The 26,949-nt window shown below is 34.9% G+C and overlaps 1 protein-coding gene across 1 annotated transcript in view; it reads right to left on the minus strand.

Moving 5' to 3' along the window:
• Window positions 1-1,533: 1,533 nt before the first annotated feature.
• The window catches only part of LOC134370169 (spliceosome-associated protein CWC27 homolog), a 62,037-nt gene continuing 36,621 nt past the window's right edge, over window positions 1,534-26,949 (minus strand). Inside the window, exon 8 of the mRNA XM_063087180.1 lies at window positions 1,534-1,581. Coding sequence (XP_062943250.1) covers window positions 1,572-1,581 — 10 coding nt within the window. The 3' untranslated portion in view covers window positions 1,534-1,571. The remainder of the gene's footprint in view (window positions 1,582-26,949) is intronic.

Raw genomic sequence — 26,949 nt, forward strand, 5'->3', positions numbered from 1 at the left:
CACGTTTTAAAAGTAGTCTTATATACATTATTTCATTTGGTCTTACCAAAACCCTATTGAGATAGGAAAGACAGGTATTAACCACATTTTTACAGATGAGGAAACATGTTAGAAAGATTGATTTACTCAAATCTCATTTCTAGTAAATAATGTTGCAATTAGAACCTAAGTCTTCACAGATCACAGTTGCACTCATTATTAAAATAAAATTTTTAGCATAAGTTCTAGAAATAAAATTTGTTTGCATCTTGCCACTATATAGATTCATTCCTTTCCCTAAACCACTACCCCATTTACTATAGTGATTTGGTATTCATTTTTCAAATTACAAAAGTAAAATAACATAATTATTTAATAATCTCAGCAAACCTTCCTTCTCATATTGCCCCCTCCAAAAATGTAGAAACCCAACATTCACCCAACCTTGAATCTTTCAAATTAATTCACTCTAGTTGAAAAAGTTGATCTATGTTTATCTGTACACTTGAATTAACACAAAAATAAAGCAAATGAGTTATATTTACACTTTATTATCCTGGAAGGTACCTCATGATTAGGGCCCAACCTCTTTCCAGTTTTATTTCCAACTATATCCTCTCCTTTAGTCACAATAGATTGTTCCTCAAATATACCCTGTACTTTTCTCAGTTTCCTCTGTTGGAAATTCCCTTCCCCACCCATTTCCTCTTATTCAAATTCTACCACTTCTTCAAGGTCTAGTATTGATGCTATCTACTTGCATACATGCAGACTTCCTGATCCATAAAGTCAAAATTAATCTCTCCCACCTCCATGAAGCTACTGTACTTTCTCTGAACTTCTGTTTTATATACAGTTCATTGTGTAGAGATTGTTATCTATCTGGTTCGGCTCAGAGTTTTTTTTGTGTGTATGTGTATGGGCAAGGGTAGTATCATTCTTTATGTTTATATCTATCACATGGATATTGTAGATGTTTGAAAAACTGCTGAATGCAAATCACCTAGCAAACAGAACACTGCCTTTTTTCAGGTTTTCATCATGTCTGCCTCCTCAACCTCTAATTTTGGCTCCCTCCAGTTTATTTTTTATATCACTACAATCGTGATCTCTCCAAAACAAAAACCTAATCATGTTATTTTCCAAATTTAAATCTTTATATTGTTCTCCACTCTCTAAAGGACAGAGTCCAGTTTCCAAATATAACACACAAAGCCCATTATGACCTGGCTCAGTCTACTTCTCTAATGCTTTCTACCAAAATTCGTGCAGACATGCATCCATGCAGACACAAGTTCCTGCAGTTATCAAAATATCTAACTGTCACCTATCCCCTTGGGCCTATTATCTGCACCTTTGGAACATCATTCTAATATTTCATTCTTTAAGCCTCATCTCAGGAGAGGTATAATATGGCAGTTAAGACAAACATATTTTTGTTTAAATCCCACATTGTCCATTAGTGGGAGAATAATCCTGAGTAAGGTAAACTTTGAAAATATAATTGGGGAAAGGTAGGAAAGCTCTCTAGCTTTATCATTCTTCTAATTTTTTTGCAATACCACTCTGCTCCTATGTAAAGGTGAGCAACTTCAGCATTTCCTGCAAAACACAAAACTAAGAGTCAGCAACAGAATCTAAGTTCTAGGTTTCCTGAAGGTAGAAGTAATTAAGTTCTAGATTTTAAAACAAATAAGCTTTAAATTTTGTTTTCTTCTAGCCCCTTATTCACTATATGTTGAAATATGAAATAACATTACAAAGAAAATTTTAAATCCCCTTTTTGCTTAAATAATGGTCCATCTCAGCAAGGAAATTAACATATTTTCATATGTTTATTTGCTTCATATATCTTCTTTGGTGAAATATCTGTTCAGGTCTTTTGACCATTTTTTTTTTTTTTTTTTAAAGATGACCGGTAAGGGGATCTCAACCCTTGGCTTGGTGTTGTCAGCACCACGCTCAGCCAGTGAGCTAACCAGCCATCCCTATATAGGATCCGAACCGTGGCTTTGGTGTTATCAGCACCACACTCTACCGAGTGAGCCACGGGCCGGCCCTTCTTTTGACCATTTTTAAAATTGGCTTGTTTTCTTATTGTCGAGTTCTAAGAGTACTTTATATATTTGGAATACAAGTCTTTTTATCTGATACATGACTTGCAAATATTGCTCTCCCAGTCTCTGGCTTGTCTTTTTATCCCCTTAACAGCATCTTTTGCAGAGCCAAAGTTTTCTTAATTTTGATGAAGTCCAATTTATCAACTTTGTCCATAGATCATGCTTTTGTATCTAAAAACCCACAGTCAAACCCAAGTTCATACAGATTTTCTCCTATGTTTTCTTCTAGAAGTTTACTAGTTTTACATTTTACATTTAGGTCTATGATCCATTTTGAGTTAATTTTTGTATTAAGGCGTGAGGTATGTATCAAGCTTCATTTTTTTTTGCACACAGATCTCCAATTGTTCCATCATCACTTGTTGAAAAGCGTCATTTTTCAATCAAATTGTCTTTGTATCTTTATTAAAAATCAGTTGATTATATTTGTGTCAGTCTATTTCTGTACTCAGTATTCTGTTTAACTGATCTGTCTCTTTATCATTTAGCCAGTATTCTGTTTCACTGATCTGTCTATCATTTAGCCATCTTTCCCCCTGCTTCTTTAAGAGTTAATAGGTATGTAATACTTTAGATTTTGGTAAACAGCATACACTTAAGTAGCTCATCTAGTTTGTATATAAAAGGATTTCTTTTTGTTCTAAGAATCAGAATGGAAATGTAACAGCAACAACAAAAAGTTTTCTTAAGCAGAACTTGAGTGATGTAAAGCAGATACAGATTGCTGTAGCATGCAACAATACTAAGGCTAGGAAATTTTTCTGCCTGAAAACTGGGGATTTTTCAGTCTTTAAGAGCTCAGATGAGGTAAATCACATTGGCATAGCCTATTCAGATTTATAGCGATGTAAGGGTTTTAATTGTTTGCATTCTGCTGTAACCCAGTTTAGGGGCCAGGTGTTCATCTATACTAATCTTCAGTAGTTAATAGTGTTAGAAAGAAGAACAGTTCAAAGACGGATACAACATGAACTTTCAAACATTCTTAAAATATTAGGTAAAACTTTTGATGAAATCATTTTTTATATGCAAATGTGCCTTTTATGTTCTCTCTTATCAGAATAAACAGTATTTATCAGTGTTTTATGAAAAGTGCTTTGAGTTAGTAGGAGTTTTTATACATAATAAGAAGCTCTGAATGACCATAAACTCCATGAATTAAGGTAATTTAAACATCCTCCCATATTATGACCATAACATCAAAGACCCAAAGCAGTGATGCTGCACTTCAACCATCCTTAGGTTATAATCCCTTTCTGGAGGTCAGGGTCCTAGGTGTTCAATTTTTGTTGCAGGCTATGCTTAAGTTCTATAAAAGGTGTTTTGTCTCTTTCTTCCCACTAATAATTGTAATTCACTGACAGAGCTTAGAAAAGAGGCTAGTTTGGCTAGGAGAAGAAACACTCTCACTTTTTCTCCTTAGGTCTCCTTAGAGAAGAGTGACCAGTGTCTTCTGCGAACATCTGAGTCTAGCATTGAAAAAGACAAAATAATCTAGATCCCAACTTGCTTTTTTAACTTTATTTACTTTTATTTACCTGTGCTCCCAATACATAGGAAAAAGGTTAAGCAACAAATGTATTTTCATCACTAACTGGCTATAAAAATTATTGGCAAAGACCTTTAAATATCTACTATAATGTAAGCACATTTTGTTCCAAAATTCTTTCCATACTACAAAACATAGGCTAAAACGACAAAAGAAACAGAATATAATTTTAAAAACTTCACTGGAATACTGATAAATCCTACCTGAGAATTTAACAGCAGAAAGCCAAACAATTAAGGCTGTTAAATAAATCTGCAATGTTATCTGGGCCTTCAATTTCTGGGCTATTCTCCAATGCCATCAGGATTAGACATCTTCACTTTCTATCCCACTAAATGTACTTTTACAGTACGCATCACTTTTTCTAGGTGACTACGAAAGTATGTACAAACTTCACTGAAAACTGAGTCTTACCAAACAGCAGCAAGATATAAAAGACAAGACAAGGACCTATAACACTCTAGTCTTTGTCCAGGCCTACGTGATATCTATCTGAATGCTTTGAAGCCAAGCCAAGGGTTTTTCTTTTTAATCCTTAAATAAAGCCTGTCTTTATGATATTTCAAGTTATTGTCAATATTGCGAACAAATAAGCATATCCGGAAATTTTCTATTAATCTGTAATGATTAATAAAACTAGAAAAGTAAATGCTTATCTAAAAGGAAGAAGAAATTGGCAAGAAGTCATATAACTTTCAAGGTTAAGAAAACATTCTTTTTCATGGAGTCAAGAAAATCAAATATACAGCAAAGAACAAATCTAACTTTCTATCTGTTGAGTACCTATGAGTGCCCACCTTTGATCTAATGAATTTCTAGAGCAAATCAAAAATACAAATAAAAAAGAAATAATTCAGCAACTTAAGCTCATATGCCATTTAATAGCCATCTTTGACATAAGAAAAGTACTTTTCAGTAGGAACAAAAACCCACCAATTATCATATAATAATTCTGAGACTGTTTAAACAAGATAACTCTAAAGCAGCTGCTAAATCAACACCATAAATTTTAAAATCGAAAGCAGACAAAGTTAATAACAAAAAATTAAGAATTAGCAAAAACAGGAAAATGTATTAAGGATCTTTAAAAAAAATTTGAGAAGAAAAATAAATCAAATATAAAATTACATTAAAAAATGTAGCAAGCCATGATATGCTTCAAAGTAAAAATGGAAATCCTATTTAAGGTTTAACACTCACATCAGTACATTTAAATGGTAAACACATTTAAATCAACATATATGCACATGTATATTGAATGAACTGAGACACATGGTATAGCCATATCTATTTAATAAAGACTAAGGAGGGAAGAGAAATCAAATATTACTAACATATCAAAACTGGCAAAAGGGTAGGAAATAACTGTAATGAATTCTGTGACATTCCTATTCAAAGGTCATTACTAAACAGTTTATATTGTATCCACTTTCAAAAAGATAACCTTAAGCAAAGGCAAAAATGCAATAAGACTAACAAAACAGGGCCAGCCCTGTGGCGCACTCGGGAGAGTGCCGCGCTTCGGAGCGCAGCTGCGCTCCCGCCGCGGGTTCGGATCCTATATAGGACTGGCCGGTGCGCTCACTGGCTGAGCATGGTGCGGGCGACACCACGCCAAGGGTTGCGTTCCCCTTACCGGTCACAAATAAGACCAAAAAAACAGAAAAAACAAAATTCACTCATTTAGAAAATTAATATCAATAAAACATTATGGTGGTGGTTTTCAAAAAGTTGTAAAACTTGGGCCAGCCCCGTGGCTCACTCGGGAGAGTGCGGTGCTGGGAGCGGAGCGACGCTCCCGCCGCGGGTTCGGATTCTATATAGGGATGGCCGGTGCGCTCACTGGCTGAGCGTGGTGCGGTCGACACCAAGCCAAACACCAAGCCAAGGGTTGCGATCCCCTTACTGGTCACAAAAAAAGAAAAAAAAAAAAAAAAAAGGAAAACATCCTAGGAAAGCTGATTTCTAAATCATATGCTAGACCTACTGAATGAGATTTTTTTTTTTTTTTTGAGGGGAATGGGTCTGATCATATGCATTTTATAAAAGTCAAACTTTATAAATTCGTCCCTAGGTAACTTGGATATGTACCCCTAGTAAGGATGTAAACAGTTATTTTAAATAGTATAGTCAGAAAGACCTCTCTGATAATATGGTACTTGAGCAAGGGACTGAATGAAAAGAACCAATGGTTACTACGAATATCTCAGAGAAGAAAGTTTCAAGCTGAGGTAACTCCAAGTGCAAAGGCCTGAAAGAGGAATGAGCTTGGTATGTTTGTGGAACAGTTAAGAAGGTCTACATGCCTGGTGCAAAGTGAGCAAAAAGAATAAAACGGCTAACTGCTTGGCCAAAGTGTGTGAGAAAGTGAAAAGGTGTGAGGACTAGGACACAACAAGAAGGGGTTGCTTTTGCTAGTAAGAATATGTATTCACATGCAGATGGGTAGATTTAGTGGTGGAAAAATGAACAAGTTCTCACACTCCTTCAGTCTCTTAATAAAACAGCAAAGTGATCAGCCCAAAGTGAGAAGAGAGGTGTAGACATTTGATGCTGCAAACTAATATGATTCTTTTCCATTAAAAACAAGAAAATCAACTAAGAAAGCTCTAAGAAATAATTCATTCCCTCCCTGCTGCATTCCCATCTTAAAGAACCGGCCCTACTCACAGCCCTGAGAGAAGCAGCCTTACTGTATGAGTTAGATTTAGATTCTGCTGTACATAAGAGAAACACCCCCAAATGTGACTGAAACAATTTGAAGGTTATTTTATCTTATGCAGAAAAAGTCCAGAGGTAGGCAATTCAAGCTGGAATAGTGGTTCCACAAAGTCTTCAAGGACCCAGGCTCCTTCTACTCCTCCCTTCTGCCGTCCCTAGCTCCAGCAACCAAATCTGTGTGCCAGGCAGGAAGAGGAAAGGATTAAGGCAAGCTAACCTCTTCCTTTCTTCCTTTAAAAAAGATTGCCTGAAAGACTGCCACGCTTCTATTTTACCTCATTAGCCAGAATTTGGTCACATGGCCATACTTAGCCACAAGGGAGACTGGTAAATGTCTTTGAGCTAGGCAGCCATAAGTCTAGCTAAATATTGGTCTTCCTTTTACCAAGTAAGAAGGGAAGGGTATATAATGAAGCGACTAGCTGTCCTTGCCACATCCACATACTTCATGGCTTTTCAACTCCTACTTCACTATCAATACTGTAATTGAGTGGACAACTGACCTAGTCCAAGCCAGTAAGATTCTCTGTCCTGAGCATTTGGATTTAAGACACAGAAATCAAGTCAATTTACTTCTTAAGAGCTGAACTGTAAGAGGGAGCAGACTAGAGCCCTACAGAGAAAACAGTTTTATAGAAGATAACGGAACAAACCAACAGAGAAAAGCAGAGTATCTGAGGCTACACAGGAAGAGAAGAAATATAACTTCTTGACAACTTGCTTTCTGTGAGGACTGTATGCAATTCTTTTATATTCTGTGCAACTCCCCTATTCCTTTAAATAGAAATCTCTTTACTTGAGCTAATTGGAGTGGGTTTCTATTCTCTACAACAAAAGGATCCTTATGAAATCCATTAAGAAAATTATATTATGTGCATATGAAATGTTTCTGCATCTTCTGTGGAACTTGTTTATTGTATTCTTCTCCACCACTGGTGTAAAGATTAATACAATAGAATTTCCTTTAGAATTCTGTACTTTTTAAAAGTCTGAAATAACTAGAAATTGATATCCTTTTAAAAATTCAGATAATGATGATTATATAATTTTATATATCTCTTTTTGTCCTGACTGCCAGAAAGATGATTAAATTTATTACATAGTCCCAGGTATCTATCACAATTACTAGTTAAAGCACAGAAACTATAGTAGATTGTCTTATTGTTCCCAGCAGTTCATTACTCCTCTTTGTGAAAGTTTTATACTTCACCCTATTAACACCAGGTTTAGCCACTTCACTTGCTCTGGCCAATGAAATGATGAAATGACATATGTCACTTCTAAGCAGAAGCATTAAGAGCTAGCATATGATTCCATCATCATCACTCCTTTCCCTCTGCCATGAGAGTAGCACATCTCACAAAGGGGCTGTTCCTTCATCCTGGGCCCTAGAATAAAGATGATGTAGAGCAGATCCTCAGCTGCCCACCAGGATGTAGCCAGGGAAGAAAACAAATATTACTTGTTTTTAAACCACTGAGATGGGGGGGTTGTTTGTTACCATAGACAACCTAACCTGACTAATAATGAAACAGTTGAATAAGAAACAATTCAGGATGTACATTTATATAGAGAGACATTGAGGAATATAAAGAGAACTAACAGAACAAAAATATCTGAGGGCAGCACTAGGAACACCCAGTGTTCCTATCCCAGTGCTTATCAGCATTATGTAGCCAGTCATCCAACCTAGAAAACCTAGGTGTTGTTTGGAATATATATCCTTTTGTTTCAGGTCTCTTACATCCAATCTGCTACCAAATCTTGATCATTCTACCTCCTTGATCTCTCTCAAATCCATCCCCACAGATACTACCTTAGATAGTTAAACCCATATTACCTCTCCCTTAGACTAAAGTAATAATCGACTAATGTGTCATTCTGCTTCAGTCTCCTTCCTCTATTCCATCCCCTATATTTATCTACAGTAATATATCTAAAATGATGTCACACCTTTGCTATAAACATTCCATGTCAGAGTCTTTCTTTAGCTGGAGACACATGACTTGGCCTTGGAGAACTTCTTTCTAGGCTCTGTAGAGGTATTACGATCATTGCAGGTTCAAGTACTGGCTTTGCTACATTCTAGCCATGGGACACAAGGCAAGTCACTTAACCTCTTAAAGCCCAAGGTTTTATTTTTTGTCGTCGTCGTTGTTGTTTTTGATTTTTTTCATTTGTAAAACAGAATTATAATACAAACTATACCTTGTATTATATATCTTGTAGGGAAAAAACTGATCTGGCAAAATGCCTAGTCCCATCGTAGAATAATGATAAATATTTGTAGAATAACAGAATAACTCCCTGGTCAGAGCACTTATGAACACTTCACAGCCCTTATTTATTTATACAACTGTCTCACTTTATTAGACACTAAGCAGCTTGAAAAGAGACTGAGACTTTCAAATCTGAGTATCCAGGAACTAGGACAGTGCCTGGTACAAATGTAGAACTAAATGAATGTGTAAAAGCTAACTGATATCTGAAGAGTGGTAAAATCTCTGAATAGTTAGAGGGAAAGGAGATAGAAAGAAGAGCTAGAGATGGCAAAAGTAAAATCACTAACTATAATCTTCCCTCAGGCCCTTGTGTAACTTTATGTGCTTTTAACTGTTATGCAAAAAAAATAATTTTGCATCATGAGTGGCCCTTCTCTTCCTTATCTTACCCACACTATACTTGCCAATTTAATTTACAGGTGAATTCAGAACATAAGACCTAGCAAGGCAAGAAAGTAGTGAATATTTCAAAATTCTTCAATGTGACTATATTTGTTCCTGGGTAGAGAACACTTCATCAAACACTGAATAATTTAAAGAATGGTTTTCTGCATGTAATCTCAGGTACTATGTTTCAAATGTATAATTCCATTGCCTATAAACTGATGCCGCAAGATCAATAGATTGTAACGCTCAAGAGTAATACAAATCAATACATTCTAAAGAGATACAAATACTTCTGCTCCATTTTGACAGGAGAATCTTCTTCCACATGTGCACTTCATTGCTTCCTGTCTGCCATACAAAATCTAATTGGAAATACAGTAGGGTTGTTGTATTTCTGAAGTATATAACTAAAGTGCAAGGATTTTTTTTGTTTTGTTTTATTTTGAAGGTGATTCATTGGATATGAATTAACTGGTTCTCAATGAACTAAGTATTTAAAAAGTGGCATTTTATTTCAGTCAGCCTAAGAAACAGCCCAGAATATACACAAATTCTTCCTGTAAAGATCCAAACAGAAGAAAAATGGAAGCTTGCCAGAAATGCCAAATGATGGTATTTATGGTTTATATTATAAATGATACCATTCCAAAATTTAACCATCACAGGTAAAGGCAATAAAACAAACCATCTAGTCTACATTGGGAGACTATACAACATTAATTTAAAGAACTGAACTTAATGCTAAAGTGTTATTCCTTTAAAATAGTAATTCCAAAAAATGATTCATCTCACTAGCATCAAAGTCCAAAGCTTAATGTCTGCTCTTAAACAGTTCCTGAAAATAAAACATTTGGACCACTACTACTCCATACCAAAGAAATAATAATTGTAAATTCTCTTTATTCTAAAACCAATTACCCAGTGTATAGTTCTTGCACTTCTATTTTTTCTTTCTCTCTTCTACTGTCTGCTTCAGTCCAATACCTTGGGGCAAAGAGGGTACAAAGAAACATAAATGCTCTATGTGGTTAATTTCACTCCTTGCTTGTAAATGTTCTGATAAGATGAAGAGGACATCCTAGACATGATGATTCTGATGGTTTAAACTGGGTTATTAGAGGCTGGCCTTTTAGCTCAGTTGGTTAGAGTTCAGTGTTATAACAACAAGGTCTAGGGTTTGAATCCAGTGCTGGCCAGCCACCAAAAAAATAAACAAACAAAATAAAATAAATTAGGTTGTTAGAATGTCCATGGATTTCAATCTTTGTTACTGTACTGTCATTTTAAATTTGTACTATCATTTAAAAATGTATACTATCTTTTAAAGTTTTGAAATTTAAATATTGAACTACTTTTTTGAATTTGCTAAGCCAACTAAGTTTATTTACCAAGGACAACTCTATACTTTCTAACTCTGATCATAAAGTAAGTGAAACCAGAACACAAAGTCTCAAGTTTTAGAGAAGCCTTATTAATGTTTTTGAGAAGTCTAGAAATTCTGGGAAAAAAAAAAATTATTCAAAGTTCCATAAGAACTCCTAGTCACATATTTAAAACACATTAGAGGAAGGCTTGAGAGACTAAAATTAGCAACAGCTCATTTAGGTGTTCATCCTGGCCTCAGGAGGTATGAAAACATTACTTATGACTCTTTATTATCCTCTGCTCCATAATTTAAAGTTTAATCAATTCATAAGATCTTCAACCTCAACTTTAATATTCATATCTAAATTTCTGGTGCTATTATTATAGTAAGATATTTCATATTCAGTCAAACCAATGCAGCTTATGACTAAAACACAGACACTACTTACCATTACCAAATAATAGCTGTTTCATGAAAAAGAAACAGTGCCACAGTCAACTAAACAGGTAAACAGAACATGGCTGATAAAACTAAAACCTGTTCAAACACCAAGGCTGATAACATTCTAGTTAATCTTAAAAGATTACTATCAAATCTTCAATTATTGTGATTTGAGGGTGTGTGTCAAGATTTCTTTGACTGATATTTTGATTTGATGAAAATAATTTAGAAGAATAATCATAATAAAATTACAGATGACAGAAATTACACAATATGAGAGAACATCTCTATAATGATTGTAATCATCACAACAAACCATTGATTTTTAGCTATCTGGTCTGCTTGTTCCGTCTGATTTTATTGTTTAGCCATTTATTATGAATCAATACACAGATACTAAAAACAAACAGGGCAGACAGCACAATTTGGTTTACATGATTAACTTGCAGCAGCTGAGCTCCACCTACAGGCAAAAAAGGATTCTTTACAATAAGCTTTAAAACAGGACTTTACCAAAAGACAAGCTGCAACTATCCCAAACTTTTAATCGATCTTGGGTGTACATTAGAATAACCTGGGGTCTAGACTGTGAGGAAAATAACCACCACCACCACCCCCACCCCCACCTCCACCGAGGGTGTTTTCAAAAATGTCTTATGGCCCATAACAAAAATTCTGATTAACTTAAAAAGGGGTGGGAACTGTTCTCAGTTTATTCAAATTTACATACAACAGGATTGAGAGAAATAAGTACTGTCATCAAAAAATGGGTAAATGAGCTGTATACACATTTCTCAAAAGATATACAAATGGCCAACAGGTATTTGAAAAAATGTGCAACATCACTAATCATCAGGGAAAGGCAAATCAAAAGCACAATGAGATATTTCACTTCAGTTAAAATGGCTATTATAAAAAAGACAGAAAATAAATGCTGGTGAAGATGTAGAGAAAAGGAAACTCTTATACACTGTTGGTGGGATCATAAACTAGGACAGCCACTATGGAAAACAGTATGGAGATTCCTCAAAAAACTAAAAATAGAACTACCATATGATCCAGGGATCCCACTGCTGGGTATATACCCAAAGGAAAGGAAATCCATATATTGCAGAGATTTTTGTACTCCCGTGTGTGTTGCAGCACTATTCACAATAGCCAAGACATGGAATCAACCTAAGTGTCCACCAACAGATAAATGGACAGAGAAAATGTGGTACATATACACAATGGAATATTCTTCAGCCATAAAAAAGAATGAAATCCTGTTATTCGTGGCAACATGGATGAGCTTTGAAGACATGTGAAGTAAGCCAGGAACAGATAGAAATACTGCATGTTCTCACTCATATGTGGAAGCTAAAAAAGTTGACCTCATAGAAGTAGAGAGTAGAAGAATGGTGCTTACCAGAGGCTGGAAAGGGTGGAGGGTGGGGTGGGAAACAGTGAAAGGTTGGTTAATGGATTCAAAATTACAGCTAGACAGGAAGAATAAGATCTAGTGTTCTATAGTAACATAGGGTGACAATAATTAACAAAAATTTATTGTATACTTTCAATTAGCTAGAAAAGAGGATTCTGAACATTCCCAACACAAAGATATGATAAATGTTTGAGGTAATGGGAAAAAAATCAGTAGCTGACATGGTTTCACAGGAGGAGAGAGGGAAGGAGGCATAAACAGGTGGAGCAAAGAGGATTTTTATGGCAAAAATGAAACTATTCTGTATGATACCATAAAGGTGAATACATGATATTATGCATTTAACAAAACCCCTAGAACAGAAAAACACAAAGAAGAAACCCTAATGTAAAGGTGAGTTAATGGTAATATACCAATATTGGTTCATAGTTGTAAGAAATGTACCACACTAATGTAAGATGTTAATAACAGGAGAAACTATGTGTGGTGGAAAGGGGAGTATGAAGGTATGGGAACTAACTGTACTTTTTGCTCAATCTCTCTGTAAAGCTAAAACTGCTATAAAAATAAAATCCATACTTAGAAAAAATGTTTTAAAAAATTTCTTATGGCCCTATACCAAAACTTGTGATTAAGTTGATCAGGGGTGTGGCCTGTTCTCAGGTGATTCAAATGTACATACAGACAAGGTAAAAGACGCTGATTTAGTTCTTTATTGGCACAACTACTTTAAAAATATTAGGATTACTCAAACATATTTTCTTTCTTTTACAATTACTTGATTCCCACTATATTGACCCTTTTATCTTTTTCAAGATTAAAACCAAATTTAGTTGATATAAATGTCTTAATCCTGTTAGACTATAAAAAGATCTGAGGTGACCCTATGAAATATCCTCCCCTTTTACATTATTCTATACCTCAGAAGTAATCAAGTGAGGATATATTGGTGGGGAGAGGATTCTTAGCACCAGATACGCATTAGAATATATGGAGAGCTTTTATAAAGTACTATCGCACTAAATTAAAGTATGCTCTTAGAAGTTAGAAAAGTGAATAGCATTAAAAAAAAATGCTTAGGAGTAAATTTAACAAGGAGGTGAAAGATCTGTATACTGATAACTATAAAACACTGATGAAAGAAATAGAAGACGCAAATAAATGGAAAGATATCCCACGTTCATGGATTGGAAGAATTAACATTGTTAAAAAGTTCATACTACCCAAAGCAATCTACAGATTCAATGCAATTCCTATCAAAATTCCAATGTCATTTTTCATAAAAAAAGAAAAACAATCTTATAATTTGTATGGAACCAGAAAAGATCCTGAATAGGCAAAGCAACTTTGAGCAAAAACAACAAAGCTAGAGGCATCACATGACTTGATTTAAAATACATTATATAGCTAGTAGAATCAAAACCGCATGGTACTGGCATAAAAACATACATGCCAACCAATGGAACAGGATAGAAAGCCCAAGAATAAACCCAAGTATTTATGGTCAAATGAGTTTCAACAAAGGTGCTCAGAAGACACAATAGGAAAAGGACAGTCTCTCTAATAAATGGGGCTGGGAAAACTGGATATCCACATGCAAAAGAACGAAATTGGAACCTTTTCTCGCACTACATACAAAACTCAAATCAAAATGGATTAAACACTTACATTGAAGACCTAAAACTAAAACTACTAGAAGAAAACACAGGAGAAAAGCTCCTGACATTTGGTCTAGGCAATAATTTCTTGGATAAGACTCCAAAAGCACAAGCAACAAAAGCAAAAATAGACAAACGAGATTGCATCAAGCTAAAAAGCTTCTGCAAAGCAAAGGAAACCATTAACAGAATGAAGAGACAACCTACAGATTGGGAGAAAATATTTGCAAACCATAAATCTGATAAGGGATTAATACCCAAGATATATAAAGAACTCAAACAATTCAAAAGCAAGAAAATAATCCAACTAAAAAATGTGCAAAGGATCTGAACAGACATTTCGCAAAAGAGATAAGAATGGCCAACAATATATGAGAAAATACTAAACATCTCTAATCATTAGGGAATAGTTAGAATTGTTAAAATAAAAAGACAAAAAATAACAAGTGTTGGTGAGGATGTGGAAAAAAGGAAACACTTGTACACTGTTGGTGGGAATGTTAAGTTAGTACAGCCATTATGGAAAACAGTATGGAAGTTTCTCAAAAAACTAAAAATAGAACTACCATATGATCCAGCCATCTTATTTCTGGGACTATAACCAAAGGAACTGAAATTGGTATGTTGAAGAGGTATCTCCACTTCCATGTTCATTTCAGCACTATTCACAATAGCCAAGAGATGGAATCAACTGCAGTGTCCATCAACAGATGAACAGATAAACAAAATGTGGTATATATACACAACGGAATACTATACAGCATTTAAAAAAGAAGAAAATTCTGTCATGTGTGACAACAGAAATGGAACTAGAGGACATTATGCTAAGTGAAATAAGCCAGGTACAGAAAGATAAATACTTCATGATCTTACTTATATGTGGAATCTAAAAAAGTTGATCCAGTAGACACAGAGAATAGAAAGGTGGTTATCAAAGGCTGGCGGGAAAGGGAGATGGGGAAAGAGAAGATGCTGATCAAAGGGTATAAAGTTTCAGTTGGACTGGAGGAATAAATTTTAGTGATCTCCTGCACTGCGTGATGACTGCAGTGAATAATACTGTATATTTCAAAATGGCTAAAGAATAGATTTTCAATGTTCTCACCATGAAAAAATAAGTTGGTGAGGTGATAGATATGTTAATTAGCTTGACTGACTCTTTCTACAATGTATGTGTAGATCAAAATACCACGCAGTACCCCATAAATACACAAAATTATCATTTGTCAATTAAATTAAAAAAAAACTTAGAAAGTGGTTACTACTAGGGGATGAGGGAAGAAGTAATCAGAATAGGGCAAGGGGGGGATTTCTAGATATGAGGGATTCTTCAAAAAGTTCATGAAAGGTTAATATTATCTTTTAATTCTATTTTTCAATGAATTTTTGAAGTATCATCATAACAGCTGTTTTCTGTTTCTTGATCTGGGTAATAGGTATATACATGGCTGTATTTAGCTTGTAAAAATTCAGCAATGATTATGATATGTACTCTATGAAATACAGTTCATACAGATATATTCTGTATGTATACTATACCTAAATTAAAAATTTAAAAAGTTAAAAAAAAGGGTGTGTCCAGCCTTTACCTCAGACCGAATAATTCAGAATCTGTGGTGTGGGGTTTGGGCACCAGTATTTATTTTTTAAAGCTCCCCCCAGTGAATCTAATGTGCAGTTGCAAGTGAAAACCACTCCTATAATGAAAAGCAAATGTATTAATTTATTTATTCATCCTCTCACTTCACAAATTTTACTACAGTGACCAATTACTACATGGTTTCTGTTCTAGGCTCTGTGGATGTAAAGATAAATAAGAAAGTCTCTAAAGAGGTTTTAGTTTAGGCAAGAAAAAGGCAAATCAATAAATCCCATGCAAAAATATAAGCAAGTTACTTACAAGATTTAGAGGAGAGTGATTTGTCAAAGAATTAATTCATTTTTTGTTCATTTATAGAAATATGATGTTTGACCATGGAGATACAAGCATAAATAAATGGACACGATCACTGTCTTCAGGAAAGTTACAGTATAAGAGTACACAAAGAAGAAAAAGAAATGTATAACCTGTTGTCATACTAACTACCACAGAAGTGTGAGGAAGGTGCAGTAGGTATGCTAGGGGGAGTTAGAGAACATAGTACCAAGTGGCTGACCATGGAGCTAAGATGATATAAACTTGGACTAGTCCAATAGTAGTTGAGATAAAAATTATTATTCTAGAAGACTGCTTTTCAAATTTTAATGTACATATAAATCATCTAGGGCTCTTGTTAAAATGCACATTCTTATTCTAAAGGTGTGGGGCCTGAGAATCAGCATTTCTGATAAGCTCCCAAGTGATACTAACGCTGGTCCACAGATCACAATTTATTTTTATTTATTTATTTATTTTTATTTTGTCGATATACATTGTGGCTGATTATTGCTCCCCATCACCAAAACCTCCCTCCCTTCTCCCTCCCCCCCCCCAACAATGTCCTTTCTGTTTGCTTGTCGTATCAACTTCAAGTAATTGTGGTTGTTACCACAGATCACAATTTAAGTAGCAAGGTTCTTGAGCAAGTTGAGTTTTAAGAGGGAAGTGATAAAATTTCCACAGCAGAAACCAAAAAAACAAAAACTGGGAAGTAGCCATTAGATTTGTCAATTAGATGACCTTAGTGAGAGTAGCGTCAGTGGAATGGTAGAGGAAAAGCCAGATGATGTGTATTTAGAAACAAACAGGAAGTAAGGAGGTTAAAATGGAATGGTTTTTGTTTGTTTTTCTCTTGAATGCTGGGCGAGGCTTAAGCCTCTTCACAATTAGAGGAAAAGACCCAGTGAAGAGAGAAAACTGAAGGCAAAGGAAAGAGAGGGTAGGGTCATTTCGAATGCGTAGAGGGATTCCTCTCCATTTAAAAAAGGGGAAAAGAAGGTAAGAATTGGTCTGAAGGGTAAGGAGGCAAAGAGAAAAGAATAAGAGTTGAAGAAGTTACTCTTCTTTTGTAAAAGAGGAAGCGAGGTGATCTGCTGAGTGTGAGTAAATTTGAGGTTTGAAGTAAACACTGTGGGGAGTGAGTAATAAGGAAGCATTGGAAGCACAGCTGAGGCAGGAAATTAAAATCCTATTACGGTATTACTATATACTAACTTGTACATGCCTGTGTGATTCTGCTGAGCAACATCCAGCAGTTCAGATACAGATATAGAGAGAAGGTTGGCTGGATAAGAAAGAGAGTGGGATTGATATACAGTATTTAGAAAAGGGGGGAGGCAAGGGACTAGAAGTCATAAAGAAGTCAAAATAGGTATAAGGGTACCTACTCTATAAGGAGAGAAGGTAGGAAGAGTTTTGAATTATTTTCCTTGAACCCCTAAGTGATTTTCAAAGGTACAGCTAGAGACATTGTTGAGAAGACATTATTAGAGAAAGATTCTACTGTATGTATATTTGTTGAAAATCACATTGTTAAAAAACCATTCCCCAGCTTAAAAAGTAAGTACTCAATAAACCTACTTGCAGGTTTAATATTCGAATTGATGAACAGCTTTAACAGATTCCAGATGTTTCCTAACCAATATGAACAATACCACAGATTTTCAGTAAAATTATACTTTGAATGGCTCCTTGCCTGAAGTGCTGGTAGGCTAGGCTAGTCTCTGATTCTACTGATCAAACTGGAAAATGACCAAAGGATAATAGAGTACTTCAAGCACATCTAGATGAAAAGTTTGTATGTATCAAGAGCATTGATTTTTGAACAGGTAATGATTTCACATTGACATCCTATCTGGCTGGCAGCTATACCCGTTATAACTCAACTTTAAACTGAGCCAGTGGCTTTCCTTTCAATATAATTATCCTTTTTACGACATTACAATTTTTCAAGACTATTGGAGGTGTCCTATTTTTTGTTGTTGTATTTTAAATCATTAACTCCAGAGACTTATACTGTAGTGAATGTGCTATAACTGACCAAAAGTACTAATGAATTTGGAAATTTTCTGAACTCAAAAATATGGTCATGAGACAATCACGGAAATTTTTAGACTACAGAGAAAAACTGTATTTTCCCTTTGACATTCTGTAGCTTCTCCTCTCTTCTGACACCTTAATTTTCTTTTGCTTCTCTTTGTAGGTAGGAAAGATAGGATAAAGAAGGGAGAAAGGAGGATTTGAATACTGAAAATTTGGAGGAACAGAGGGGCAGTTATAAATAAATATTTGCTATCTGCATCATTTATAAAGGCACATTTTGCCAATTATTTTATGTAAAAGAATTCAATAATGTCAACAATACCCATATATTTACCCAAAATTTGTAAGCCACCTTTGTAGATTTAATTTTACTTAATTTACTTTTCCTAGTAGACTTGCAAAGCATGTGAATACAGCTTTTTCCTCTACAGTGAATATATAAAATGCTCATAAATTTAAGGTTATGTAGCTTTAATTTTGCAAGTTAGACTTATTTTTAAAAAGGAAAAAAATTACAAACATGAATGGGCATACATGTTCTTATGTAAGAAATTATCACAAAAACTAAGCTTCAAATGATAAGATCAAGAATATCTCTTATAATTTAAACATGATGTTCACGTGAAATATTTACAATAACCTGTTCAGGTCACCTGAACCTTTAGTACCCTGGTCCAGTTAACCACCATCTCTCACAAGGATTTACTAAAAAAGCTTCCCAGTTTGTCTGCTTCAGCCTTTCCCCTTCTAATTGACTGAATGTTTGTGTCCCCCAAATTTATATTGAAGCCCTAACACTCAATATGACGTTATGTGGAGGTGGGGCTTTGGGTAATTAGTTTTAGATGAGGTCATATGGATGAGGGCCCCATGATGGAATTAGTGTCCTTATGAGAAAAGAAAGAGCTGTGTATAAGCCAGGAAGAGGGCCCACACCAGGAACCAAATTGGCCAGTGCTTTGATCTTGGACTTCCCAGCTTCCAGAACTGTGAGAAATGAATGACCATTGTTTAAGCCACCCAGTCTATGGTATTTTGATATAGCAACAGAAGACGCTCCTCCACCAATCCATTCTCCACACTAAACACAACTTCAATTAATCATTCACCTCTAAAAATGTTTCCATGGCTCCCGATTCTTCTCATGATAAAGAACATACTGCTAAATCTCGTCATCAATACCATGTTTGCTCATCGGGCACATACCACGATCAAGGAATCTTTTAAGGATAACTGTTTGTTGTAAGGATGATCATATTTTTGGAAAATGCAAGCTGTTTAACATTTTTTTATACTAGGTAACCAATTTTTTAAAGACACTTATGAAAGTTACATTAAAATAAGCTTTATTTAGTTCTTACAGATAATGCAGCTTTCTTAAATTATAATTTATATTAATTATAGGATATACAAGTATTTGAAATTATGTTAAAGCTAATGAGACAGAGTTGAGAGCTTAGGGAATACTTAAATATAATGTAAATAAATATTTGGTTAATCTATCAAAAATTTTAAATATATTTTTGTCACATTATAAAATTAATCTTTAAAAATTCATAATTCTTAAAAATAAAAAAATGCATACAAGAGAAAAAAAACATTATGTATCCTTGTATACTATGTATGTATCCTAAGTATATTCATGATTTGACTAAAAACTACAGAGTTAATGAGAGGTTCTTCAACTCCATATATATCGAAGCAAGTATATGATCACTAAAATCTTCAGTCAATATTGGCCCAAAGTTAATCTACTATATTAAATTATTCAACAGTGATTACTTGAGTGAATGTTACTCAAGAGAATGTTGCTGGAAAAAAAGATATTTAAGTTAACTTCTAAGTACCATTTCTGAATGCAAAACGTTGTAATTTCAATGGAAATTTCTGGGAAACACTTTTATTTCTGGTTACATAAAGGAAAAAATTGAGGGAGCTATGCAATGGAAGCAGGGAAATTCTTTTTATTTTTAAGTTTTTCTATATGAGGGTGAGAAACATGATAGAAAAAAAGAATGTTATTTATAGGTAGTTACATCTCTTATCCCCCAATGTAAACCATCTGAAGAACACAAATACTATTATTTTTTTAAAGCAACATTATTTTTAATGTATACCATAGAGTTGTAATAATATAATCACAAAGGAAAGGAGAGAGTTTTCCAATTAAGTTGAATTTCAGGAAAAGAAAATGTTGAGTCCCAAAATCCAACAAACTTTTATCACCAAAGTAAACTTTTCATTGTTTGCTGCAATTTCTTTTATGATACCACTGAGATTAGGAGGGGTATATGGTATTTGCTAAATCAGACTTGAAAAGACACTTAAGAACGTTTTCAGGCCCACACACTTTCTTTACCAGTTTTGACAAATTTTACTCACCTAAATTATTTCAGGATGTCTCTTTTCTTTCCGTACAATTACTCTACTGGTCTCATTGGTATTAAACAAACACAAGCTTCCGAATCTAGCTAATACATTGCTTATCCTATATATATATAGCTTACAGAGTCTTTCTAAAAAGAGATCAGAGAGAAATGAAGCGGGATTTGACTCATAGGGTCATTTGCTATATTTACTTTAAGCCTAGTCTGTTTTATTTTATGCCCCCAAATGGGCCAATTTGCACAAGTGTTATATTTATCAAGCATTATGAAAATAGTACTTAAAAAAATTAGTTGAATGGAGGAATCAATTTTAATTTAAAAAGACAAAGACTCTGATACATAGAAGCATAATAATTCACTCACCTGCGGCTTACTGATTTCTTCTCTACTTCTCCCTCTCCAGCTGATTTAACATTTGCACTTGTATCCTTTTTTTTTTTTTTAACTCTTTTGCAATTCTGTCTCTCATCAGGTTCTTTTCATCACCATCAATATACTCATCTTGCTGTGCACTTGCATCTTTTCCATCCTGTAGAAATCGAAACTGAGTATTTGCCAGGCATTCAATTTCCTCTTTCACTTCCAGAAATCCATCTTAGATGCTCCTCATTGCACTCTAGGCCAGGTTCATTTTTTGCTTTGTTTTGTTTTTAATTAGTAACGGCTTGAAGAATCTGCTCCAGGTGGGAATACCCTGGGGTCTGCTCTAGGCCAACTATATAAGCAGCAGATACCCCAGGAAGGGTTGTTTGCTCAATTCATATTCAGCAACTCTGTGCAGCACAGACTGCTCCCTCTGCATTACCCAGGATATTGTGCCTATCTACATTCCTATTCTAATCCCAGTGTGAAATGTGGCTTAGATGGCAGTTGGCCAACATACTGACCTCAACCAGAGATTAATTCAAGTAGAAGAGGTGTAGTGGAAAAGCTGAAATTTATTCCTATAATCTAAGTCACAGCATTCATTCCTCTTCTAAAAATCCTCCAGTGGATCCCCAACTCACTCAAGGCCTTATACAACCTATACTTCCCTGACATAGTCTCCTACAACTCTAGCCCAGCAGCAGGAGCCAACTTTGGAACTGTTGTTCTGTCCAACACTCTTATTCCAGATATCTGTATTTCATCACCTTCAGATTTTTGCTCAAATGTTGCCCTCTCAGTGATGCTTTTCTTGATCATCCTATGAAAAATGGAAGAACCACCTACCCACCTCCAGTACTCTCTATTCCCCTTCCTTGGTTTATTTTCAAAGCATTTATCATCCTATTGTAGTGGATTGAATTGTGTCCCCCCAAAACTCCCTGAAGCTTGAATTGTGTCTCCCAAGTTTTATGTATTGGAAACTTAGCCCCAACTGTTACTGTTAAGAGGGTGGGAAATCCTATCATGGTAATTGAAAGGTGGGGCCCTGAAGAGGTGATTGGATTGTAGCACCATGCCATAGTGAATGGATTAAAAATGGTGGTCATGAGCATGGTTCTGAAGGCTTTAAAAGAAGAGGAGAGTCTGTCTTTCTCTCTCTTGCTCTCTCTGCTCTCTCTGCTTCCACCATCTTGCAATGTGAGACCCCGGGGTCACTGTTGCCACCACCAGATGGACTTTGGACTTTCCAGCCTCAGAAACTGTAAGCAATAAGTGTTTTTCTTTATAAATCACCCAGTTTCAGGTATTGTGTTATAGCAACACAAAACGGACTAATACACATATACTATACTATATTCCCTTTCCTTTGTTTATTTCCAAAGCATTTATCATCCATATACTATACTATAAAATATACTATACATTTTAATTACTTATGTGTTAACTGTCTCTCATCCAATTAGAGCAAACACTCCATGAGGGCTAAAATTCTGGCCTGTTTTGCTTACTGCTGTATCTTAAACTTCTAGAAGGAAGAGTGAAAGGAAGGGAGTGGGGGAGAGAAGGAGAAGGAAGAAACCACCCCAAGTGGATCATTTTTCTCTTGTGATTTGTTGATTTGGTGAGTCATGGTGAGGCAGGATTCTTAACTTGAGGCTTGTGGACCCCTGAGGCAGTAGTCCTCCAAGTCCGTTCCTCAGACTACATATTACATGGTTGTTTCTTAAAAATATAAAATCCCTAGCCCTCATCACAAGACTTAGTGAACCAAAAATCTCTGGGGATAGAGACGGCGAATGTTTTCAGCAAGATATTTAGGTAATGCTTAAGCACTAGAAGTTGATAACCACAAATCAAGTCCTTCCATGCCTGGGCCTCAGGAAATCTTAAAAAATCCCCTGCAAATTCATACAATTTTGTTTTGTGGATGTAGTACATTTTTCTGGGAAAGGATCCACAGTATTAGTCATTTCCAAGGCTCTGGGACACAAAACAGGATAGAAACCATACACTATCCTTAGATGACCTAACCCCACCCATGACCTAAGAGCAAATCTATATTTTTACATCTTATCCTATACATTGATCTTATCTTCTAGGCCTATATTATCGTTACAAAGATGTCTCCAAGTTATCTCAGTCTCAAAATGTACAAAATTAACCTCATTTTTCATCTTTCCCCTCACCTCAAGCCTATTCTTTCTTTTATATCCCTCTAACAAGCTACCCAAACTGGAAATCTTGTGGTTGTCCTAGACTCTTCCTTGCTCACCTCATAGTATGGAATCAGTTACCTCCTAGACCTTTCTCAAATCAACCTCTTTTCTATCTCACAGCTGTGGTCTTACTACAAGCTCTCTTCCTGTAATAGCCTCCCAATAGCTCTCTTTGACTCCTATTTCCTCTAAATTGTTGTCTATGATGTCATCAATGGTGATCTTCCTAAAATGCAAAGTTGACTAGAGCACCCTTCTTTTTAACAAGTACCCTTCATCTGTTCCTCATTACTCTTAGGATGAATTTACTCCTCACCATGGCCTATGACACTGTAATGCCCATCTGCCTACCTCTCCAAGCTTATCCCACTCTCCCTCCTGTCACTACTCTCTTGTCACACTGGCCTGCTTTCAGCTCCTGGAACACACCAAACTCTCCTGCTTCACAGCCTTTTGCTCATGCTTCCCTTTACTTTCAACACTCTTCCTCTCTGCTCTTCACAAGGCAGCCTGCTCCAAACTTTAAATCTCAGTTTGTTTTTCCTAAATGAGGTATAATCTCTCCTTATTTCCATACTTTAGCATATACTGTTTCCTGAACTAGAGAGACCCCAATGTTCACCACTTTCTTTTTTTGACCTAATTAAAACTCCTAATTCTCCTACAGACATAACACAGCATTGTCTTTTCCAAGAAGGTTTACTTCACAAGGTCAGATATTCATCCTCTCCCTACTACAGATTGTCAGAGAGAACCCTCTTTTTTGACTGTGGCAATAGATGAATCTGTGTTCATGCATAGAAAGTTATGTACTTCTTACTGAATTATACAATGCACAGATATGGGTTTTTACATAAAGTGGCATGTGGATAATTTGAAAAACTTGGTGTCTTACATATTAAAAGAAAATCTTCCTTCTGTTTTATTAGCCAGTACAACTAATAAAGATCACTACAGTCTTCAATGAGAATCTTCTGAAATGCTTATATAAAAAAGGAATACTACTATAAATGACTGATTATTTCCCATATATTGTGTAAGATGTCCACCCATTAACATTTAAATTTTTAACATAATAAAATTATAAAATCATGATTTTGAGTATTCATGAATGTTATGTGAGGGAAGAAAAAGCAGGCTATAAATTAATATATGATTCCAATTTTGTAAGGAAAGACACATACACACATGTACATACACACGGGAGGAAATATACACTTGGGAGGAAATATACCAATAAATAATTTACATTTTTCAAAATTTTTCAAAATTTTATATATAATTACAAAAGTAATATACATTACTTTTTAAGAAAAAATAATTTAATTTTTTGTAAAAATTTTGAACCTTCTGTAAATTATTCAAACTATATTTATACTAAAATTAATACTCACATCATCCAAATCTGCTGCATCACCTTTTTCACTACAAAACAATAGATAAAACAAATTTTAGCTTCAAACTGAAACTAATAAAATTATTTAATAATCCAAAAATTTAGAATAGTCTGCTGTGATTAACATTCCAAAAATTTATTTCAATGTAGGAAGTTCAAAATGGCCTTGTAGAGCAGATGAAAACATTCTAAAAGGGAATCATTTTTATAAATAAAGGTCTACATAACACAATTTCTTCTATTGGCTTGAAGTATTTTGGATACAGAAACCAAATCCTTCTGAGAAAAGATTATATTGAAATAAGGTTTTTGAAAACGAGCTAATAAACTCAGTACATTAGTATTTTAGTCTCCGTTTGAGACCTTGGCCAAACATATCATGTGCATTTATATTTAACACTAACACATGTTTTCAAAGAGAAGCAACAAAGATAGTAAGACAATTTTCTGTTAGCTCCTGAAAGTATGTGAGCATTTACACTCAGCAGATTGGCCCAAATTGTGGTGACTTCTTCACAAAAACCTTCAATTCTGATTTGCTTACCCATGATACCACCTGAGACAAAAAAATGCTTCAAGGAAAAGGTAAACAATGCAACTCTGAATTAAACATTAAATTGTTAAAGCAAACAGTTTCTAGTACTCAAACTACCCTAATACTTAAAAGTTTAACAATTAATTTTAAATTTTATTAGTTCAACAGAAGTAGACAGCAAAAACAGTGAAAGTGATTTGAGTGCTTCTCTCTATCATGCTAGAAGTGCTCAATCTCCATTTCAAAAAGCTTTATTTTGGGGAGGGGTTTAAAAACTTTGACTTATGAAAACAGACTGTTTACTCACAAAGGAAGCAAGAAAATTATCTGAGCCAAAAAATAAGAACTTAGGATCATACCAGCACCAAACTAACCTTTCAACAAACGGAACAGAACTGAGATGTGGATCACCCTTAAGCGAGTCATGACTACTTTTGCTTTTTCCCTTCATGCTCTGGAAAGGAATGTACAATATAATCACAAGTGAGGAAATAAACAGTCTTTCAAAAGGACAAGTTAACAAATTTACATAAAATCTAGTACTGACATGTGATTAGCAATAGATGTGTTCCTGAAAAGTTCAGCATAAACTAAAGCATTATAAAGAACCCTAATCTTCCATTGACTAAAAATACTATTTTAGAAACACCTTCTCTTTCAAAAAGTGATAACTATTAAAAATAAGACTGTGGACCCAGAACACTGGCCTGGTTTCAGAGCTGCAGTCCCTATCCTACCGACTTCTCCACTTTAGGGTGGGAAACTTCAAACTTATACTTGTTTCTTGAGGTGGGAAGCTGCTCGCCAGCCCCAACCCCCAACTAATCATATAAAAGTGAACAGTGAGAAGTTAGAGTTGACAGAAAGAAAGAATAATTTCTATTTATTTTAAAGGGGAATTTTATTTTGAAAAATCCATTACAAAATATGTTTACTGAAATTTTAAAATGTCACATACAGAGAGGTGAAATCACCTCTTTCTCTTAAGCCACATTCACCACTTAATTTTGAGAACAGGTTCTTAAATTTCACAGGTTTTACTCTGAGGCAGATGTATACCTTCTGAAATGTATTTCCATGATGAAAATAATAGATTTAAACATGCTTAAAGTCTAGTTTTATGTAACAAAATAAAAAAATCTTTCTCAGTTGGTCTAAATATGCTAAAATCTATAGTTTTAAAAAGTCATAGAATCTGAATTACTCACTGAATCTATGTTTCTTTCTTTCTTTCTTTCTTTTTTTTTTTTTTGCAGTATGTGGATCTGAACCCTTGACCTTTGTGTTAGAACACTGTGCTCTAACCAAATGAGCAAACCGGTCAGCCGCAATTAATCTATATTTCTGATTCCATAACTTTACTTAAACTAAGGAGTGATGAAAAGGCAAAATATCAACTAATTATTTGATAATATGTGTTCAATTATGAAAAATGGAAAAAAGTGTTCAAAAAACAGAAGGTGATTTAGTAGTAGGAACATAGGACAAGAAGAAAGATGGTAGTTGAACCAAATGGGTTTCAGAATCTAATATTCCATAATTCCATGGGTTCTAATCTAAAACTTGTGCCATTTGTGGAAAGAGAATGACCTCATCAGAACTCAGCACCCTTGCCTACAAAATGCTAATAATAATAGCAGCCTTGCCTGATTTACTCAAGAGGCTTAAATATGTACAAAAGTGCACAGTGAATATAAAATGACCTAAACTATAATAAAACTTGAACATCTTTCGTTCATGTACTTTTCTTCCCTAAAATTCCTTCCTCCTACATCTCCAGCAATCAGATATCTTCATCTACTAAAATAGAAATATTCCCTTATTGATTCTCCCCACCCAGCTCCCTCATGGAGTCACATTCATAAACATCACAGCCAGAGTTGGCTTCAGACCCTCTATTCTAGTCTTGGAGTTCACAGATCAGAAAAGGAGAGTTACCCTAAGAAAGAGCATGAGTAAAATTAGAATTCAGGTGTCTAAGCTCTTAGTCCATTAATGAACTATACTATTTCATCTATTTGTAAATGTTAGTTTACAATCATTAATTTGTTAATTTTTATTTATTTTATTTTATTTTTTTGACCGGTAAGGGGAAACAACCCTCAGCACGGTGTGGTCTGCACCACGCCCAGCCAGTGAGCGCGCCAGCCATCCCTACG

Source organism: Cynocephalus volans, chromosome 2 (assembly GCF_027409185.1).
Source record: "Cynocephalus volans isolate mCynVol1 chromosome 2, mCynVol1.pri, whole genome shotgun sequence".
Taxonomy (NCBI): Eukaryota; Metazoa; Chordata; class Mammalia; order Dermoptera; family Cynocephalidae; genus Cynocephalus; species Cynocephalus volans.